The sequence below is a fragment of the Odocoileus virginianus genome, chromosome 24 (assembly GCF_023699985.2).
Source record: "Odocoileus virginianus isolate 20LAN1187 ecotype Illinois chromosome 24, Ovbor_1.2, whole genome shotgun sequence".
Taxonomy (NCBI): Eukaryota; Metazoa; Chordata; class Mammalia; order Artiodactyla; family Cervidae; genus Odocoileus; species Odocoileus virginianus.
Genome location: NC_069697.1, coordinates 1248216 through 1270550, shown reverse-complemented (window position 1 = coordinate 1270550; position 22335 = coordinate 1248216). Strand labels below are relative to the sequence as shown.

The window sequence follows — 22335 nt, the reverse complement described above, 5'->3', positions numbered from 1 at the left end:
ACTCTGCCTCCTATTTCTGTGTTTCTGAGATAGACAGTGGCGGAATGGCTCAGAGTCAACTTGCCACAATTCAATGAACTATGAATAATAACTCGATTTGCTCAGTTTCGTTCTTCTAGGAAACTCCAACCTTTATATTGTTTCATTAATTTGAACAAGGTTTTATATTTTTATTCCCATTTCATAGGTATAAATTTTGATGTCCAGAGAGAAATGCAAACCATCTCTGAGGTCACTGTGTCCATTGCCTTTGAATTTCTAGGATGATTTAAGACTATCATGCAAATGACCACAAGTCTACAGATTCACATCTCAGTGAGATGCAATTAGTTCTACTAAAGCCTGGTCAAATGCAAGTATGAAAAGTCATGGAAATAAAAACAATGGCCCATAACAATGGTGCAATACCTCTTTGGGCCATTAAGGTACAAAGATTTTTATCATTTAAAAGTGTGGGGAAAGCTGGGGATGGTTAAGGGCATTTAAATTTAAAAACAGGAAGAGAAGGAAATTAACATTTGCTAAGTAATTTTTATGGTTAGGCATGTATAATATTTAATTTTCATGGTAAGTATATAAATGAAGTATTTTTATTCCCATTTTACAGAAAACTAAACTCCTAAGCTCCGAAAATGTCTCCAGTAAGTCTGTAAACATCCCCTGGCTTGTAAGTAAAAAAATGAGCATTTGTACCTCTGTGAAGAGCTGACTCATTTGAAAAGACTGATGCAAGGAAAGATTAAAGGCAGGAGGAGAAGGGGACAACAGAGCATGAGATGGCTAGATGGCATCACTGACTCAATGGACATGAATTTGAGTAAACTCTGGGAGTTGGTGATGGACAGGGAGGCCTGGCATGCTGCAGTCCATGGGGTTGCAAAGAGTTGGACACGACTGAGCGACTGAACTGAACTGAACTATCTCCATTTACCTGATTTCAAAGCCCATGTTCTTTGCTAGAGTCTGAGAGAGAATTTTTGTTTCAAAGAGCCCAATTCTAATGAAAATCAGATCCTCCTCATACTAGTCTCAGTAAAAAGCTGGAACAGAAAAGGTTTATATCTAGTTATCTTAAGTTTAATTTGCTTTGATATTCTTTTCCCAAGGATGAATTCAGTGGCCTAGAGCTTGAGTCTCAGTCTCCTTGAAACCAGTTAAACCCTTCTATTGAGCAGTTATGCTGGCCACATCTCACCAGAAGAAGCCGTGCCGTTACCAGCATTAGAGGAGGGTAAAGAGGTCAGGTATCCTGAATTTCTACGGCAAAGACTGAGCCAAAAGGAAATAAATAGTACTTCTTCAAGAAGTTGAAATTGCTAAAGCCAAAAGGAAAAATGTGAAGGAAAAAAAAAAAGCAAATGTAAAATCTCCTGCCTCTCTTCTTGTGCTTTTTATCCTGGGTATCAGCACTTTTTTGGTGCTGATGACAGTAAAAGAAAATGACAGTGGGGAAGGGGGAAGCATGCATTAGCTCCCAGACACAGAAAATCCAAAGATACCTGGAGCATCAGCCAGGGCACATCCGTGAGTCTGACACTGAGACGCTGTCCCACCTCTTACTCTTGGCCCTGCATTCCCTCTACAGAAGCCCCCTGAAGCTCCAGACTCACACGCTACCATTTTCCAACCACAGAAGCAAGCACACCTCTCTCCTCGGTGGTTCCAGAAAAGTCCAGGTGTTGACCTTCTTCGGCCCAGCTCAGAACATGGCCAAGCCTTGCACAAGTCATTTAGGGCAGGGAGATAAAACATCTCATTCAAGCCTTGGTGAGAAGCCCAACCCTTGGAACTGGGAGGGAGAGTCAGCCTCACCCCAGGTATAGATTGAAAGTAGGAGCGTATTCATAAAAGAAAATTGGGGGTGTAGTTATTGGACCAGAAAAAAGGTGTAGATGCTGGGCAAACAACAGCCGGCACTGTAAGCATCAGTGACAACCATCCTCCAAGACATATTTCCAACGTGGGAAAAATACCTCCATTCAGGCTAGGTAGGAGTCATGGTGATTTTTCCCCACTGTTCCCAGGCAGAAGCTCAAGAGGCACACTCACTCTGGCAATTAGCTGTCAGCTGATCACCAATTCAAATGTGCTGGACTGAGCCCTGCTGATGATCTGTATTTGCAGTAATCACCTGGCTGGGTGAATCAAATTATGCTTTCCAACGCCACTTCAAATCAGGATTGCTATGTCTGCACTCGTTTTCAGCAGTAAGGATTAACCTGCAAGTTATTTTCTTTGATACTGACTATATGTGGGCAAGGGAGGAATTTAGGCTTCTTTTAAGTTCTGCTCAACAGGCAAGACCAAAAAGTTTTAGAGATTTGTAAGGAGGCTAATTAGAATCTATTCCACCTTAATGGCTATGCTTTCACAATGAAATGGATAGGGGACATGTTCTGCCCTTGTACGGTAGAGATTTTTCTTCCAAGTAACTATCTGATTTAGGAACCTCATTCTCTCATAATGCCTCGTTCAGTGATCAATCAGATGTAATGATCAAAAAGACGTTTGTTTCAATCAATCCCAATAAACAAATAAGTGCTATTGTGGCAAACCTGTGCTCTTCACTTCAAATTCACTTGCCGATAATTGGCCTCATTAATGTCTGTGAAGTTAGTTGTTCACTAAAATTGGGCAAGCTGTACATTAGATGTGCTCAGTGGTTTGCAAACCTTTGGGAATAACAGACGTACTGAATCAGCAAGTTCCATGAAAATTCTAGCAAGTTCCATGAAAATTAACATACTAAAAAAGTAAGCAGACTGTAAGAGAACTGGAAGGAGCAAAGGAGACATCAGGAAAGTCCTACACCCTTCCTATAATCAATATTAACTTTCTCAACCTATAAAATGAGGGTTAGCTTTGCATATTTTTTTAAAGACTTGATTTTGACAGAAAATGAACTTGATTTCTTTTGCCACTAGTTTTCAAATTACCCTGCCCACATCTGTCAGATCATTCTGTTGTTCAGTTATAAAAACTCTATCCAGACTGGATTATGAGAAAGCTGTTTGCTTGCACCATCACCACAGATGCCCTTGGGCTGAACACCAGGCTCACTACAATCCTCCCAAAGAAGGAAACATCCTTTCAGCTGCTGCACCAGACCCATCCTTCCTAGAGAGAGGAAGACAGCTCAGCAAGTGAGCCTTGCCTGGTATCTCAGATACATGTTGAAGATGGACAGCAGTGAGAAGTGTGGAAGTAGACTTAATTAACTCCCTTGCATCTATATGACCTACTCCTATAGAAATGACCAGGGGGACAGTGAATACGACTATTTCCATTTGCCCGGAGGTGAGGGTGCTTTTTTGTCTTGAATTACCCCATATATCAGCACCAGCATTCACCAATAATCCCCATTCCTTACTTCATTTCTGCTTATGCAGTGACTATGAGTCTCTAGGGGAAAAAAAAAAGTGTTTGCTCTCCAGTCTGCTTTCTTACCCTTAAAAGCTGTCCAGGAAAAATTAAACATGAGGTGATACTTTGTTAAAGGAAGTGTTAATTATTTGCATAAGACACAGGATGTCATTGGATGTCTGCTTCTCCAGTCAGATGATAATCCACCCAGGTACTGGTTATTCCGGCTTCCCCTGGTGTTTCATTTGACAGTTCTGAGTCACTTAGTAACTTATTTAATTATAACTATTTTTAATGATGTCCACCATGACCCAGTAAGATATTGATTTTTTTTAGAGTCTCAGTATTGCAATGGTCTCCTAATTGGTTTTCCAGCACTCTCCAATCCCCTGACAATTCATTTCCACACAGCAGCCTGAGTCACCTTTCAAAATGTAACTCAGATCTTGTTTACAGCCCTCCAGGGACTCCAGTGCACTGAGAGCCCACCCCGCCCCCTCTGGAACCTGTATTATCTCATCCTTGCCTCCCAGGCTGTCATTCTATCCTTCCTCTCCAGCCCACTGGCAATCTGTCTCCGTGAACACATCCATTTCCGCCTATGATCTTACTGTTCCCTCTTTCAGAGGACACTCTTTCCATGGCTCTCTTCATGCCTGGCTTCTGCTTATCCCATGGTTCTTAGTCAAATGCCATCTGCTCAGAAATGCTTTCCCTGGCCGGCTTATTCCCTCCCCATTCCATTGCTCAGTATCACATCACTCCAACTATTTTCTTCATAAAATTTGCCATGATCTCAATCTGGTTTTTTGCTGATATCTCTTTTAGAATATAAGTTTGAAGTGGGCATAAACCTCTTCTGCCTAATTCATCACTATATACTCAGTGTTGAGAACAGTGCCTGATACAGCCCCTGATATGGTCTAAGCCATATCTGAACATTTTGAGACCATGAGTGACATTATAAAGACTCACCATTCCATGTTTCAGAGCTGGTTTATTTTGAACACGTGCAAATCTAATATGAGAAGAGCAATATATCACTATTAATTCCCTTGCCTCTTCCCAGAAAATGGCAATCTGCATAAGAATAATTTTCCCAATAAGAGAATGTCTTTGGAAATTGAAGAAGAAGGAGAAAAAAAAAAAACTCAGACACACTAGAAAACTCTGGATTGCTTTCTTTTTCATTATAAGTAAGACAAGGTTCATGAGAGTAAGCATCAGGGCTTGATTCTTTAGAAGTTGAAAATTAGATCAAATGAATTAGAGGACAACTACATCTTGTGTTAATGTTTTCCTCCTCAAATGAAGAAAATGAGATGATGTGAGCCATGACTGCATTTGAAAATGAAACTTTGTATTTCTATTTGCTTTCACGTTAAAGCACACTGTTTTTCATTTTCAAACTTTTCATGTTGGAAAATGTTGCAATACATTACATTCATTAGGCGCAGGCCCATTTACCATGTGCAAGCAAGACAGGCACAGATATATCATTCCCATAAAGCATCATCTCTAAATTACACAGTAAATAAATGAGACTAAGTCAGACACTCATTTCACAACCCGTAACACTAATGTAAAAAAAAAAAAAATTATTTTTTAACCAGCCTGGGTCACAGTTACCCACCCTTAAAACCAGCAATTTATAGGGAGGGAGATGGAATGGAGGTTCAAGAGGGAGGGAACACATGTATACCTGTGGCTGATTGATGCTGATATTTGGCAGAAGCTAACAAAATTTTGTAAAGCAATTATCCTTCAACTAAAAAATATTTTTTGAAAAAACCCTGCAATTTATGAACCAGTTTATTAGGCCAAATAAACTGATCATCCAGGAATACAATGGTTGACTGACCCCAACTCATAACAGACAAAAATGCTTTAAGGAAAAACTGAACTAATCAGATTCTAGCTGTTTTTTGCAAAGGATGATACATACGAAATCTGGTGTTACTAGGAACCTTGGGTTGATTTCTGATTAGCTGATTACAGAAGAAAGCAGCAAAGCCAAAATAAAGTAGCAAGTCACAGTGAGATGACAGTGAGCAAGTGTCTTTAAATTTATAATTGCCCTTGGATCTATTTAATTTAGCTTTAAGTCAGGAGGCATAATTGAGACAAATGGTTGCACTGAGCAGGTATCAGATATGACAAGAATCTGGCTGTGATTATTTTGTTGTACTATTTCCATTTGGGGACTTTTTCTGCCAACACGTCTCCTCTGATGGCTAGTAAACTTTATAGGACTTTTCCCACTATAAGTTGTAATGACATTTGCATGTTAAATGCTCACAACAAATGAAAACCACAATTCCATTGTTTCACATGGCGAGAACCATGGTTACTGCTATTCCAAATGGATAACAAATCTAGAAAGAATCAAGTAATCCCTCCTCCTTGTATGATACCTCTATAAGCCTGTGTGAAAGCCTTTGCAACTCTGCTATTTTTGAAACACATAGATTTTTGCCCATGTAAGAAAACTGAGGATGCCACTATAGCCAGTCAGAAGACAGATCAACTGTTATTTTTGTTGAGGGAGTTTGTCTATAATTAAGTACAATTGTTCCTTCAGTACATTTAACAGTACATTCTTAAGTACACTAAGAAACTCCCCTTTCACTGGGGCTAGAAGGGAAAAGTTTGATGGCTACTTTTGGGTTTTTTCCCTTTTTACTGAATTACAGTGACTGTAACATAAGTATAGGTGTATAGCATTCAGAATTTTTAAAGACTACGCTCCCTTTATAGATAATATAAAATGTTGGCTATACTCCCCATGTTGTCCAGTATATCCTTGCAGCTTATCTTATACTTACTGCTCTGTGCCTCCTAACCCTCCAGCCCTCTCCTGCCCCTCCCGTCTCCCCCTCCCCTGGTAACCACTGTTTTGTTCTCTCTGTGACTCTGCTTCTTTTCTGTCGTATCTACTAGTTGCTTGTGTTTTCTTATTTCACGTATAAGTGATATCATACAGTATTTGTTTTTCTCTGGCTGGGTTATTTCACTTAACATAATGCCCTCCATGTCATCCCTGTTGCTGCAAAAGGTAAAATATTATCTAAAGCAACACCAAATTATGGGAATAACAGCAAAAGCAGACATGAAGAGTTTCTTAGCCAATTTTCTCCTTTGAGAAAATTCAGCAACCAGTTCTGGAAATTTCTTACTGTTCCTAGTCTCTCTTAACTGTTTATGGGAAATTTCTGGTTTCATTGTTCTGGGTTATCATTCTAGATTAGTATTTATAAATAATTATTCAGGGTCATTTAGATCTAGCAAAGCAAGATGTAAGAAATTAGGTCTTTATGGATTTAGAAAATGATTGGAATTTACAACTACTTGATCATTTCAGATCCTTTTATTTGGGTTCAGCTTGCTCATCATTTCTCTACCACTGATAATTTTTCAAGGCACTACTCTTTCAGCTCAAACAGCATTTAAACTGCATGATTCTAACATTCTAACCATCAAATCCCTTCTCAAAAACTCCATTCTCAGATCTGAGAGGACAGCATCGAAACATGTATATTATCAAGTGTGAAACAGATCGCCAGTCCAGGTTGGATGCATGAGACAAGTGCTCAGGGCTGGTGCACTGGGAAGACCCAGAGGGATGGGATGGGGAGGGAGGTGGGAGGGGGGTTCAGGATGGGGAACACATGTAAATCCATGGCTGATTCATGTCAATGTATGGCAAAAACCACTACAATATTGTAAAGTAATTAGCCTCCAACAAATAAAAATAAATGGGGAAAAAAAAAAAACTCCATTGTTTTGAGAATCCTTCAAAAATGAAAGAGCCTCAATCATCAAGATAACCAAGAGTCAAACGTCTGATTTCTCATAGTAATTTTACCTAACTCTGATGTATATTTTAATTTTCTCATATTCTTCCTGAATATATTTAGTCCCAAAATTTCTGACTTGTAACAGGCCATGCAACAGTATGAGTTAGTTTGAAATTTTATGCAATTTCCTATTTAAAGAAAATCCTTGGAAGTAAATATTTTAGAATTGCTAAAAGTTATTCTGTCATCTTACTCTTCTCTCCTTTTTCTCATCCTCTCTTTCCCCCACCCAGTATTCTGTGCTACTGAAGCAGACTAGAGGAACAATGATTGCATTTGTTAAGGGAATCAGAAGCTAAAATTCACTCACTCATTCAGCAATTATTTGTTCGCTTGATCACCTGACCATAAGCAAGGGATGACTGGCGCCTGCAGCGCAGCGTTTCCATTTCTGCAGCTGGAGGGCAGTTGCTTTGCCGTGTTCTATCAGTCACCGCGGTACAGCAGTGAATCGGCTCTGCGCACACATACATCCCCTCTTCCCTAGATTTCCTTCCTGGGCTATGTCACTATCAGTGACCTAAATCTGCCCCAACTTTGGACAAGTGGCCGGACTCCCAGAGACCTAGCCTGGTTTGGGGTTGTGAGAGGAAACATCTGTACTTTTGTCAACCCTTGATCACAAGCCAAGTCCTATTTACCGATAACATTAGTTCCGATAAGCATTATCTTCCCTTCTGTGACTACACATCATAAATTACACACAGACATCAAGCTGAATGTCTTAGCAATACAAAAGTGAGATGTGAGGGGCTGTTAACATTGATGCACGGCTAACTGTGCTACTCTGAGCAAACCACTCAACTCTGTGACTCAATTTCTACATCAGAAATCAAAGCTCTATGAAAATTATTATTCTCCAAGAGAAATGGGTTAAACCCCTGAGCAGAATAGTCACTTTATTCCAGCATAAAATCCGCAGTCCCAAGATTTATTCTCTACTGTTTAGTCTTTCCTAATGTCCACCCTGGAAGGATTTTCTTCCAAAATACTTTGGGAAGCTTGCCACAACTCAGTCTCCACAAGATCAATGCAACCTACATATTCTATGTGTGAAAAGTTCACTTTTCTTACATTGTATAAATAATCATCCTGAAAACCATTCCAACTAGTGTGTTCACTATCCATTTTTGAAAGAGAATACTGAATCTTTTAGTAATGTGATAAGAAGTTTCATACAATTCTGGGTTTATCTCAAACAGTGCTGTGAAAACACTCACACTGGAGAAAATAAACAGTCTCACTGCTATTTTCATTTTATCTAATGAACACAAAGGAAAGGCTGGGATCTGAGAAAGGAAAGGTCACAAGCTAGAGTCAGAAGAGGGCTATTTGTTACCAATTTTCAACAGCTGCAGTTTGGCTAAGGACACTAAGCTGGAACGTCAAATTTATTTAAGACATTTAAACCTGCTTCATACAATGAGTGGCTCTCTGCCATTGGGCTCTTTATGGTGTTTCACACATTATCACAGTAAGTTACAAGTAGGTAGGAATACACAGAACTGCGTGCTTACTAGCCAAGCCATGACACAGAAAGCTATTGGTGTTATATGACACTGAATTGTTGTTAAGCCCCCAAAACATCATGCTGGCAGTGACACGGGTCCCAGACATCAAATCCCCAGATACTGGTTCATTTTATTCAAGGCATCACACACGGTGTTCAAATCGCTGCGGAGGTCCTGCACCACGTTTTCAATACTCCTGGTGTCTTTCAGAATTTCAATACTCTGAGTGTAGGGATTGAAGTAGACTGAGAAGGGACGGGTAATTGACTTTGCGAAGTCCCTGCAAAATAAACAGAACAGAGAAGAATATGGAATCAACACTCACAGGTTCAAGAGACAGATATAAGGAAGGAACAGAGCCAGCAAAATAAAAAGTCATGTTCTCCAGATGGAAGCAAAAGAAATTTACCTCATCTTTTCTTTGGCTTCTTCAAAACTTTCTGAAACAAAGTAGGCTTCCTGGAAGGTGGTGATAAGGCATTCCTGCAAGCAGGTTGTCTTTGGGTCAAAGGCTTTCACACACGCCTTGTCAGAAAGAGCATGCTGCAAAACACAGCGTGAAACCTGTTAAAGTCCCGGATGAGACTGCCGCCAGCTCACGCTCCTCCAGAGCAGCTCAGTCCTCCCACAGAGCTGCCCAGTCACTCATCCACCGTGGCATGGGGACTCTCCCCACAGAAGTGCCCAGTCACTCATCCACCGTGGCATGGGGACTCTCCCCACAGAAGTGCCCAGTCACTCATCCACCGTGGCATGGGGACTCTCCCCACAGAAGTGCCCAGTCACTCATCCACCGTGGCATGGGGACTCTCCCCACAGAAGTGCCCAGTCACTCATCCACCGTGGCATGGGGACTCTCCCCACAGAAGTGCCCAGTCACTCATCCACCGTGGCATGGGGACTCTCCCCACAGAAGTGCCCAGTCACTCATCCACCGTGGCATGGGGACTCTCCCCACAGAAGTGCCCAGTCACTCATCCACCGTGGCATGGGGACTCTCCCCACAGAAGTGCCCAGTCACTCATCCACTGTGGCATGGGGACTCTCCCCACAGAAGTGCCCAGTCACTCATCCACCGTGGCATGGGGACTCTCCCCACAGAAGTGCCCAGTCACTCATCCACCGTGGCATGGGGACTCTCCCCACAGAAGTGCCCAGTCACTCATCCACCGTGGCATGGGGACTCTCCCCACAGAAGTGCCCAGTCACTCATCCACCGTGGCATGGGGACTCTCCCCACAGAAGTGCCCAGTCACTCATCCACCGTGGCATGGGGACTCTCCCCACAGAAGTGCCCAGTCACTCATCCACTGTGGCATGGGGACTCTCCCCACAGAAGTGCCCAGTCACTCATCCACCGTGGCATGGGGACTCTCCCCACAGAAGTGCCCAGTCACTCATCCACCGTGGCATGGGGACTCTCCCCACAGAAGTGCCCAGTCACTCATCCACCGTGGCATGGGGACTCTCCCCACAGAAGTGCCCAGTCACTCATCCACTGTGGCATGGGGACTCTCCCCACAGAAGTGCCCAGTCACTCATCCACCGTGGCATGGGGACTCTCCCCACAGAAGTGCCCAGTCACTCATCCACCGTGGCATGGGGACTCTCCCCACAGAAGTGCCCAGTCACTCATCCACCGTGGCATGGGGACTCTCCCCACAGAAGTGCCCAGTCACTCATCCACTGTGGCATGGGGACTCTCCCCACAGAAGTGCCCAGTCACTCATCCACCGTGGCATGGGGACTCTCCCCACAGAATTGCAGAATTGCCCAGGTATCATCCACCATGGCATGGGGACTCTCCCACAGAACTGCCCAGTCACTCATCCACCGTGGCATGCGGACTCTCCCCACAAAAGTGCCCAGTCACTCATCCACCATGGCAGGCGGACTCTCCCCACAGAGCTGCCCAGTCACTCATCCACCACGACATGGGGAACTTTCCCCGAGGCAGAGGAAATGGGCTGTGAAGGGTTTTGTTTGTTTGTTTGGTTGGTTGTTTTGAAGTCTCTTAGTAGCTGAGGGGACAAAAAGGAGATAACGGTATTATTTTATTTACTATTAACCAAACTCATACTGAAAGACCATTCAGAGCTGGAACCCCACAGAATGTGCATGCGTGCATGGTCGTGTCAGACTCTGTGACCCCACAGTCTGTAGCCCACCAGGCTCCTCTGTTCATGGATTTCCCGGGCAAGAACACTGGAGTGGGCTGTCATTTCCTCCTCCAGGGGATCTTCCTGACCCAGGGACCAAAACTGCCTCTCCTGCATCTCTTGCGTTGGCAGGCAGATTCTTTACCACTGCATCACCTGGGAAGCCCAACTCCACCGAAATGAAATTTTAAATCTATGCTATGAATAGAAACAGGAGAGAGAACTAATATGGTCTTAAATTTATTGCTATAAGCAATGGACTGGAATTTCCCTTAAATGGCAGAAGTAATAATTACCTGCGTGCAGAAGTAATTGGGACTCTGACTGAACTATTTGTGGACTCACTGTGAGACATTCTGAGTTCAGGTACTATGATTCAGCAGAGGCTGGAGTGGGCCTGAATATTTGAGGATACATGCAAAGCATTCATTTACCTTCCCCCAAGCACAGCAGAGCAATATACAGCAGATAAATATTGCCAGGTGGGGAAAAAAAGAGCTAATATTAACAGCTATACTTATGCTCAGAGCAGACATGATGGACACAGGAAAGCTAATGCAGGTCCTCTGCGAGCCATCATCAGCCCTGTTCGGGTCACTCCATGACTGACGCTAAGAACAGCAAGCAACGATGAATGGTCGTATTCAGGATAAATCCAGTGATGCTAAAAGTTAGCACTCATTTCCTGCCACCTGCGTGCTTATAGCCCCTGGATCTGTGGTTCTCACACAGAATGTGCCTGAGACCACTGAGGAGCTTGTAGAAAATGCAGAAACCCAGGCCTCAGTTTTATTTGGAAGGTCTGGATAAGTCCCAGAAGTCTGCATTTGAAAGGCATCCACGGTGATTCAGACAGGTGGTTGTAAATTATATTTTGAAAAACACCCCTTTAGATTCTTTCCTTTTTAATTTAAATGATAAATTGGTCGGGAGAGAGCGGCAGAGAGAGAAAAGGTAGCAGAAACAGCCTTGAACTGAGAGTTAGAAAACCTATTTGCAGGGCAGGAATGAAGACGCAGACACGGAGATTGAACTTGTGGACACAGAGGGGGCGGAAAGGGTGGGATGACTTGGGAGTTGGAATCGGCATGTATACACCACCATGTGTGAAGTAAATAGCTGGTGGGCAGCCGCCAGATAGCACAGGGGCCTCCGTTTGGTGCGAGAGAGAGAGTGAGAGAGAGAGAGAGCGAGAGAGCGAGGGGGAGAGAGAGAGCGAGAGAGCGAGGGAGAGAGAGCGAGCGAGCGAGAGCAAGCTGATTCACACTGCTGTCCAGCAGAAACCAGCTCAATCCTGTGATGCGTTTATTCTCCAATAAAATAAATAAATAAGTGGTGAATCAGAGAGAAAGAAAGAAGAGAAAACTTGGACTCTAGTCCAGGCGTTGCTGCTAAATGGGTAACCTTGGCAGATGATTTCACCTCTCTGGGTCCCCATTTCCTGAGTGTCCGTGAGCAGTCTGCACTGGCTGATTTCTGAAGACACTATTCCAGCCTCTGGTCCACCCAAAGCACTTCTCAATCTCTAACTGCTAAGGTTTTCCCGGAGAAACACTGAGAAACCTTTCCTGTTCATTATTCCTGGTGCATTCCCCCTTCGCAATGCTTGGAATGATTTGTAGCCTTCTACTAAGAAGGCTGTGGTTCCCTAAGTGTGAAAATACAATAGTGAACCCAAGCACTGACGGGTGAGAGAAAGGGTACATGGTCCTACCCTGGGTGAGATTTGCTTTCCCGCCAAGTCCCATTGTCCAGATGTGAATGCAGATGTGAATCAGGGGATGCACAGGGCCCCACTGAGTGAGCTAATTTTTTCTTGGCCTACAGAACAACTTCATTATATGCAGAAGGTCACTACACCGGCACATGCATTTGTGCTATATTCAAGGCAGTGCAGTGAAAATCAGGGGATTCGGGGTTCCACATGACTAGTAATTCTGTCCACATTTTTAAAACGACTTCACAGTTTCAAGAAACAAAATGTGCTTTGATGAGAGTTGTTGCTCCTCTTGGGGATGGTTTTGATTCTTGTCTCCTGTACAATGTCACAAACCTCCGTCCATAGCTCTTCAGGCTCTCTGTCTATCAGATCTAGTCCCTTAAATCTATTTCTCACTTCCACTGTATAGCCATAAAGGATTTGATTTAGGTTGTACCTGAATGGTCTAGTGGTTTTCTCCACTTTCTTCAATTTCAGTCTGAATTTGGCAATAAGGAGTTCATGATCTGAGCCACAGTCAGCTACCGGTCTTGTTTTTGCTGACTGTATAGAAGTTCTCTGTCTTTGGCTGCAAAGAATATAATCAATCTGATTTCGGTGTCGACCATCTGGTAACGTCCATGTGTAGAGCCTTCCCTTGTGTTGTTGGAAGAGGGTATTTGCTATGACCAGTGCGTTTTCTTGACAAAACTCTATTAGCCTTTGCCCTGCTTCATTCTGTACTACAAGGCCAAATTTGCCTGTTACTCCAGGTGTTTCTTGACTTCCTACTTTTGCATTCCAGTCCCCTATAATGAAAAAGACATCTTTTGGGGGTGTTACTTCTAGAAGGTCTCGTAGGTCTTCATAGAGCTGTTCAACTTCAGCTTCTTCAGTGTTACTGGTTGGGGCATAGACTTGGATTACCGTGATATTGAATGGTTTGCCTTGGAAACAAACAGAGATCATTCTGTCATTTTTGAGATTGCATCCAAGTACTGCATTTGGACTCTTTTGTTGACCATGATGGCTACTCCATTTCTTCTAAGGGATTCTTGCCTACAGTAGTAGATATAATGGTCATCTGAGTTAAATTCACCCATTCCAGTCCATCTTAGTTCACCAATTCCTAGAATGTCAATGTTCACTCTTGCCATCTCCTCTTTGACCACTTCCAATTTGCCTTGATTCAGGGACCTAACATTCCAAGTTCCTATGCAATATTGCTCTTTATAGCATCGAACCTTGCTTCTATCGCCAGTCACATCCACAACTGGGTGTTGTTTTTGCTTTGGCTGCATCCCTTCATTCTTTCTGGAGTTATTTCTCCACTGATCTCCATCCTAAGGGTGTTCATTGGAAGGACTGATTTTGAAGCTGAAACTCCAATACTTTGGCCACCTGATGTGAAGAGCTGACTCATTGGAAAAGACCCTGATGCTGGGAAAGACTGAGGGCAGGAGGAGAAGGGGACAGCAGAGGATGAGATGGTTGGATGGCATCACTGACTCAATGGACATGGGTTTGGGTGGACTCCGGGAGCTGGTGATGGACAGGGAGGCCTGGCGTGCTGCGGTTCATGGGGTTGCAAAGAGTCGGACATGACTGAGTGACTGAGCTGAACTGAACTGTTGCTCCTCTGCAAAGAAAAGGCCTCCTATTGGTCCCCCATGATTTCTGGAACTAGAAGTTGCTTTCTTTGCAGCCATACAATCTGCATGTATTTTATTTAGTATGTTGCTCTAACTGTCCATTTATCCATCAGTACATACAAAAAAGAAGACAGTGCCTGCCTTAGTGTTTCTGATGCTTGCGTGTTCCGACATTCGCATTGAGGTGCACGGGCAGAGAGGTACCAGAACAGGCTGTATGAACGTTCAGGGCACGGCTCCCTTGGGGCTCCCTGCTGAGCCAGACTTCTCACTGGGCCAAGGACAAGCAAGGGAAGAAGAGGAAACTTATCTACCTAGGTCTGCAATGTGACAGACCTTGGCTGCAACAGGACCATAGGACCTTCAGCAGTCACCATGTGTAGAGGATGCCTCTGGTATACAATAACAGAGATCAAAATTAGTGCAGTTTTAGAAAAATGTATCATATGATGATTCTACTAGATACTCAAATGAGCTCATTTCATCACTTTAACAGATAAATGAGGTGAAAGTAGACCAAGAAAAACCCCAAAGGGCAAGGTGCTCTGCCTTTAAGAGAAGTCAGTGCATTCACAGCATATGATTTGAAGCAAGGACCATTAGCTAAGATATCTCACACTTGACTAATACAATCATCAAAAGGACAACTGGAAGTTCATTGTTCTAAGCTTTCAACAATGTAGTCTATCCTCAAGATCCCGCTGCATCCGACAGCTGGTTATATGTTGGGGACCGCTCCATCCATGATGAGACCAGTTCTCCCCTGTGGCTGTTAAAAATAGAGGGATGATAATAGTACCCAAGGATTAGCCTAGAAATGAAGAGTCCAGAGTTGGGGGAGCAGCCACTGAGTGAGGCCAACAAAGGAAGTGGCAATCACACCAGTAAGTGTCTCACTTGCTAGGGGAAGTTCTGTGTGATGACCGCCAGGCACATCTATGCAGCCCATGAAGGGCCCCTGCTTCGGGAAACTAAAGCACAGCTCAAGGCTTACAGAATATTGGTCACGTCTCCACTGGCTCCACTGCTCAGTGGAGCAAAGGCCTACTGAGTTTGCTTCTCAACTCCTATCCACATCTCTCTGTAAGCCACCTTGGTCTTAGGGAACAAGTTTCACACTCTCTCCTCTGTGTCCAGAGTCGATTCTCTGTAAACATACAGCCAAACTGCTTGATGTCCCCAGGGAGCTCTGTGGTGAATCCTTTCCAAAGTGTTAAGAGTCTGATATCCTGAAGTCTGCAAAAATTAATCCAATTTCCTGCAGAGAGAGGCTTTCTAATGCTGAGAGAATCTGGCTGAGAGCTTTTTACTCTGAAGCCATTTTTAAAGTGCAGGAATGCTTGAGAATCACCTCCTCTCATCTACATCCTCTCTAAAAAGGCTGTTTTAGATTTATCCACAGGGCAAAAGGCACACAGGACTAGGAACCAGGAGACCTGGATTCTAAACATAGCTGTCCCAAAGGTTTACCAGATGAGTGAAAATTCTCCAGGTTAGGATGCAATTTCCTCTTTGAGAAACTGCAAAGATTATATCTACCTGAACTCTAAAGCTCTTCTTGCAATATGGTTCTAACAGGGCCTGCCACACACAGGGCTTCCCCGGTGGTTCAGATGGTAAAGAAACTGACTGCAATGCGGGGAAACTGGGTTCCATCTCTGGGTCAGCTAAATACACAGCTGTCATACCATGGTCCCCTCCCTCCACCCCAACCCACATAAATTCACCATAGCAGCCTTTCCCATTGGGCCTGGGTATGGTCTTCCCACCCTCTCCAACAGAGATGGCCATTACCAATTAACTGACTTTAGTGCACAAACTTAAGACTTTATTTTGCCTGTTCCAGTCTTTTAAATAGAAATTTCTTTTCAGCATCAAAAATTTCTCAGAGTTATTGCACCTCTGTAAGCCTATTCCAGTGTTCATCTGGAAAATGGGAATAGTTCCAGTGTCTATAACTCGGGAATGTGGTAAGGATTAAACGAAAAAATGCATGCGAAGTGTCGGGCAAGTGGGAAGCACTCTGTAAACTTGGTTTTCATGGCTGCTTCAGGCTCCCAGTGATGCCTGGTGTACATATGCAGTGAGCCACACCTTCTTGCACTGGGGCAACTCTTCTGGAACCATCGAGAAAGATGCATGGCCCTAGCTATGAGACTGCCAGGTCCTAGACCGCAACAGTGCCAGACCTGAGCTTATCAGCTTAAAATCTTCCTTCCTCCCAGCCACCTGCCTTTGCAATAACATGGAGTTATTATCTCAGCTCTTCTAGATGTCAACCTGTGATCCTCACCTTCTATATTAGGACTGGTTAAAGTTGGGGGAAAACTCAAGTGTGAAGTCTAGGTAGTTTGGGCCCTAGATCCTAAATAAAAATTTACAAACACCCTTACACTCACACTACAATCATCTTTTCCTACATCAGAACAACAAACATATAATATAATAAGGATGTATGCATGTCTATAGTATTTTTTGAATCCCCCTTAAATGTTTTTCCTTCTAACTGAGCACAGCATGGTCACAACATCCCTACTGCCAAACTGAGTATCACACTTTTTCATCAGTGATGTTGAAAGTTTCAGCAGTTTGAACAAGCTTCCGGGGGCAGGAGGGGGCATTGGGACAAACTCCCTCAGCAACAAATCCCTGTGTAAAAGCCAAAGACCCTTCTCCAGCGCCCATTGTCTGATCTTTGCTCTGTTCTTACTAACAGTGCTGCTTCGGGAAAGGAAGGGGTGGGAGGAAGGGAGCTGGGAGCCATCTGAACACAGTGCAGGCGGAGCAGCTCAGAGGCTCTCAGAGCCCTAGCTCCAGCCACCCCGCCGACTGGAAGACCTCGGGAACACACAGGGGCCCTAGGCCGCCTCCACAGCCTGGCCGTAAAGACCAGCCTCCGATCACCTCCCAGAGCTGCTGCAAGTGGCTGTAAATACAAATGATTGTAGTAAATATAAAGCTGTTCTGGGAATGCTGATGAACAGCTACGTAAATTCACCATGCAAGGATATCCTAAAACTAAAGCCAAAATATCATAACTAAATTTTCAAAAACCACCAGCTTTGTCAAAACCTGAAAAGCAGAAAAAATGTATTTGTATGTAATATTCCAGCAACACTTATGAGGTAGATGCCATTTGCCAAAAAAAAAGTATAATCTCTGCCCTTAAGGAAACAAAGAACTTATGCTCTTACCTGCAAAAAGGAAGGAGAAATTAACTCTCATTTCTGAGATGGATTAAGATGGTTGGATGGCATCACTGACTCAATGGGCATGATCCTGAGCAGATCCCGGGGGATAGTGAAGGACAGGGAAGCCTGGCCCAGTGCAGTTCACGGGGTCGCAAAGAGTCAGACACGACTTAACGACAGCAAGCTTTTTGAGATAAGATTCAGCCAGTTCATCAACTAGCAAGCAGTCCTTTACCCCCTAACAAGAACAAACTGCGCTGTTGCTTCTCCAGGACTGGATTCAGCAAAGACCCATGTTCACCCCTTTCTCAGATTTTACCCCCTAAAGACACAAACTTTCCTGAAAACTGAGACTTTCAGTTTTGAGCTTGTTGAGTAAAATAAGTGAAGGAATGAGTGAATAATAAATTTTTTAAATGACAGTCATACAGTTAAGTCAAGTCTGAGATAGAAAAAGAACAGAAAAAGGAAAGAAACACGCTAGACTGTGAGTGAACAGCAAGAATTATCCCATTTTCAACCTTTTGTAAAGTCAGTTTTCCAGATTATCTAGCTCATTATCAATTGCTCCCCACAGTGATGAAGGTTTAGAAAGGTCCTTCCCAAGTACACTTCTGGAATTCCTAAAAGCACATCACAGAAAAAATGATTAGAACAAGAGAGGGACAGCAATCACTGCTGAGATGTTTTTGATATCCTTTATAGTTAGCAGATGTATGGTAGTTTTTATAAACACTTCCATATTTATTTCCTTTATATCTTCAAAGATAAAAAGTAAGCACTGTCAAAAAATACGGAGGAAAAATGAAAGGTATCCTTCAAACTATAGAGACACTGCTTGGAAGTACTTGGGCAACTCTGAAGTGCAACATTTATTCCTGAAAACCGAGCCTCTTAAAGCACACATTTTAAAATGTGCCCAGTTCCAGAAAAGAAGATGAACTGTGGAGAGTTATGTAAAAGTTAGAAGGACTACACCAAAAGTTCTGACAACTTACCCAGAATGGACTATAACTGGAACAGCAAAAACAGATTTTACCACAAAAGGTAACCACATTCAAAACTGCATTAATAGGAAGTTTGTACAGGAATTATTATAATGCTGTTAATAAAGTTGTCCCCACATGGGCTCAAAACTATCATCTGTCCATGCAAATAAAAGTTGGACAGACGTATTCACAAGTGCTGGGAGAGGACCCTAGACACTCAGGCCAAGGTGAGCAGGGATGGGGTAAGAGTGGGGCAAAGCCAAGACACCAGGGAAAGCTCTTGTGTTCTGTATTCTCTGCAAACAGTCAGAAGACATTTCAGAGAGAAAGAATTTCTGAGTTGTAAAAATGGTCCAAATAGCAATCATAGGGATGTTGGAGTGTTGAAATATGGGAATGGAAGAATGCTAATGACCAGAGCTGATGGACCAGAACAAGAAGCTTCACGGCAGACAATGCCCTTCAGTGTCCATGTTTCTGGCTGATTTCCATTTCCAGATGACTCGATCCATACCGACAGAAACAAAAACAACAGATTCACCCGAGTGCTGCCTACACATGCCTCGTTAACCAGACCAGAGGACCCTGACAAAAGTTGGGGCAATGAGAGATTTGTTTCCTTTTTTTTCTGGTGTCATTTGTAAGCCCTCTGAGAAGAATGTAAATAGATGTAACTCAAGAGCTACATCATTTTCTAATTCTTTTTTCTAGGAAATCAAGAAAGAGTCTATAGAAGGCATGGGTCACACAGGGAGATGACATTACGCTATGGTTTGTGAACTTTGAGATTAACCCCAAATGGATGTTTTTGTTGTTGAGAACTTAGAAAAAAAATTTTTTTTCACCACATCATATCAGGCCTTTATTATGTTAATATTATCGTCTGTTCCAGAGAGGCCTGGCCTCACAGCTCCCGTAACAGGCCAGGCTCTGTGGAGGGCACATTCATGGCGCGGTCTGTGGGCTGATCCAGCACCTCCCCTCCCTTTCCCACTTCTCCAAGTCATCCTCCCCTCTCCTCCGGAGTCATCCTACCCTCTCCTCCAGAGTCATCCTTCCCACTCCTCTGGAGTCATCCTCCCCACTCCTTCAGAGTCATCCTTCCCACTGCTGGGGGTCATCCTTTCCACTCCTCCAGAGTCATCCTTCCCACTCCTCTGGAGTCATCCTCCCCACTCCTCCAGAGTCATCCTTCCCACTCCTCTGGAGTCATCCTCCCCACTCCTTCAGAGTCATCCTTCCCACTGCTGGGGGTCATCCTTTCCACTCCTCCAGAGTCATCCTTCCCACTCCTCGGGGGTCATCCTTCCCACTCCTCCAGAGTCATCCTTCCCACTCCTCTGGAGTCATCCTCCCCACTCCTCCAGAGTCATCCTTCCCACTCCTCTGGAGTCATCCTTCCCACTCCTCCAGAGTCATCCTCTCCACTCCTTCAGAGTCATCCTTCCCACTCCTCCAGAGTCATCCTCCCCACTCCTTCAGAGTCATCCTTCCCACTGCTGGGGGTCATCCTTTCCACTCCTCCAGGGTCATCCTTCCCACTCCTCCAGAGTCATCCTTCCCACTCCTCTGGAGTCATCCTCCCCACTCCTCCAGAGTCATCCTTCCCACTCCTCCGGAGTCATCCTCCCCACTCCTCCAGAGTCATCCTTCCCACTCCTCCAGGGTCATCCTTCCCACTCCTCCAGAGTCATCTTTCCCACTCCTCGGGGGTCATCCTTCCTGCTCCTCCAGGGTCATCCTTTCCACTCCTCGGGGGTCATCCTTTCCACTCCTCTGGGGTCATCCTTTCCACTCCTCCAGGGTCATCCTTCCCACTCCTCCAGAGTCATCCTTCCCACTCCTCCAGAGTCATCTTTCCCACTCCTCTGGGGTCATCCTTCCTGCTCCTCCAGGGTCATCCTTCCCGCTCCTCCAGGGTCATCCTTCCCACTCCTCCAGAGTCATCTTTCCCGCTCCTCGAGTCATCCTTCCTAGTCCTCCACAATCCGCATAGGCGGCAGCACCCTCGTCAGGGAGGCTTCCCAAGCATGGCCGAAAACGTGACAGGCGCATTCGTCACACTGTGTTACCTCGGTTGTTCGTCTCCTGCACTAGACCATTACCTGCTTGTAGCAGGGGCCCCAGGTGGTGGGCTCAGATCCTGGAGCTCACACCGCCTGGACTCGGGGCCACCTCCGACACTCACTAACTGTGGGACCTTCAATACGCTCCTTGCTGACCTTTACCCCTCTGTTCCTCACCTGTGATGACAATGTTACTCATCCTACTGTGTTGCTAGGAGAAGTAAGTGGGTTAATAAGTTTCACCTTAAATTCTAAGGTTTATTGAAGTGTCTTTTGAGAGAGCTGTTATCTTTTTCATATTCTTATTCTTCATCATGACTGTCTGTCTTTGTATCCTCAATGCCTGGCACAAGTACACGGTGCATAGTAGGTGCTCAACCAAATATCTGAGAATTGAATGAAGTCATAAAGTGAGTGGACTGAATAAAACTACAGCTAAATCACATTTTTCAAAAGTACAAACATCTGGAAAGCTCTAGTAAACATACACATCCCAGGATAGTGAATATCAATATTCAAAATAAAAACCCTAGGACTGTCCATAATCCTGAACTCAGTCTGAGTAATCAAAGAAAGATTAAATTATTTTCAGTACCATTCCCAGATTAGATAACACAATGCATTCTAAATTCATCAAAACTTCCTATCCCCCAGTGGTATACAGATAGAAATTCTTAATTAACCAGAATAGTTAAATGATCAGAATGTCCCAGACCTCAACATTTCTGAACAAATTATTCTACTGTATTTTAAGGCAAAAAAAAAATATATATATATATATACACCATCCATTAGGCATCACTGCCCATGTTAGATACCTCTCTGACCACATGTACATTTAAGTGTTTTTTTTTAATTGTACATGCCCATAAACATTTTAATTTACATCAATTGTGAAGAAGCTAAAATAAGTTCAAAATCCCCTTTGGAAAGTAGATGCTAGGGAATCCATGGGAGCCATGGGGGTGACAGAATTGAGAGTAGCCAAGCCACCCTCACAAAGAAATTTTATATCAGTGGGATCACTGCTAGCTCAGTACGCACTTTTCAGCACCATATTTAGGCCAGTCATTTGTTACCCAACATCTGAGCATACATTTATCATTCCTGTTGATTCGGGCACATGGCTGCTCATCCATTTGAGTCACACCACAAACCCAGAAAGGCATGACCCATTTTCAGAAGTGTAAAAAGTCAGGTCAGCACCCACATACGAGGTGCCAAGTCCTCTGTACTAAATATTTATGGGGTATCTGTGAGTAGAGAGACTCAGACAGACGAATCAATATTTTCTGTGACCTTGAACCAGTTTGCTTGGGAAGGATATTTTGCTCACAGCTTCATACCTTTAATTCTCCAATGGAGGAAAGCAGTCCAGCGCCATATGCCCGCAGCTGCCCTTCTTGTTTGCAAAGGCCAAACTCAATCGTGAAGAAATAGCACTGCAAAAAAATTTGTTTAATGGACACACATCCAGTGAACTGGGCAGCAAGTTCTTCTGTAAAATAAAAGGGCACCCAAAATAAAATGGTGTCCTGTGCATAATTTCTTCAGCACCGTCAATGTAAATGCATTTGAATCAACATTTATTGACATTATTCTCTTGCCTAATAATCCCTCCCTAGGTTAAAGGTATATGGGAAAAGCATTAACTGCTAAGAGTCTTATTTTTCCTAGATTCAGAAGCCCTATGAGTCAAATTGTATCCCTTGCAACAATTTTTAAATTAAAAAAAAACAGATTTATAGAAAATTAATCTGTCACAGTGATAATGCCATAAGAATATGCTACTATATTTACTAAGTTGTGGTTCAGTAACATAAATAAATCTGTGTAAATGTGGAAAAA

The 22335-nt window shown here is 43.6% G+C and overlaps 1 protein-coding gene across 1 annotated transcript in view; it reads right to left on the bottom strand.

Annotated features, from left to right (window-relative positions):
• Positions 1 to 4702: 4702 nt before the first annotated feature.
• Positions 4703 to 22335, bottom strand: part of TPH2 (tryptophan hydroxylase 2) — a 107289-nt gene continuing 89656 nt past the window's right edge. The window contains exons 10-12 of the mRNA XM_070454202.1: positions 21834 to 21929; positions 9141 to 9274; positions 4703 to 9011 (exon numbers count right to left, since the gene is read on the bottom strand). Of these exons, the coding sequence (XP_070310303.1) occupies positions 8837 to 9011; positions 9141 to 9274; positions 21834 to 21929 (405 nt within the window). The 3' untranslated portion in view covers positions 4703 to 8836. The remainder of the gene's footprint in view (positions 9012 to 9140; positions 9275 to 21833; positions 21930 to 22335) is intronic.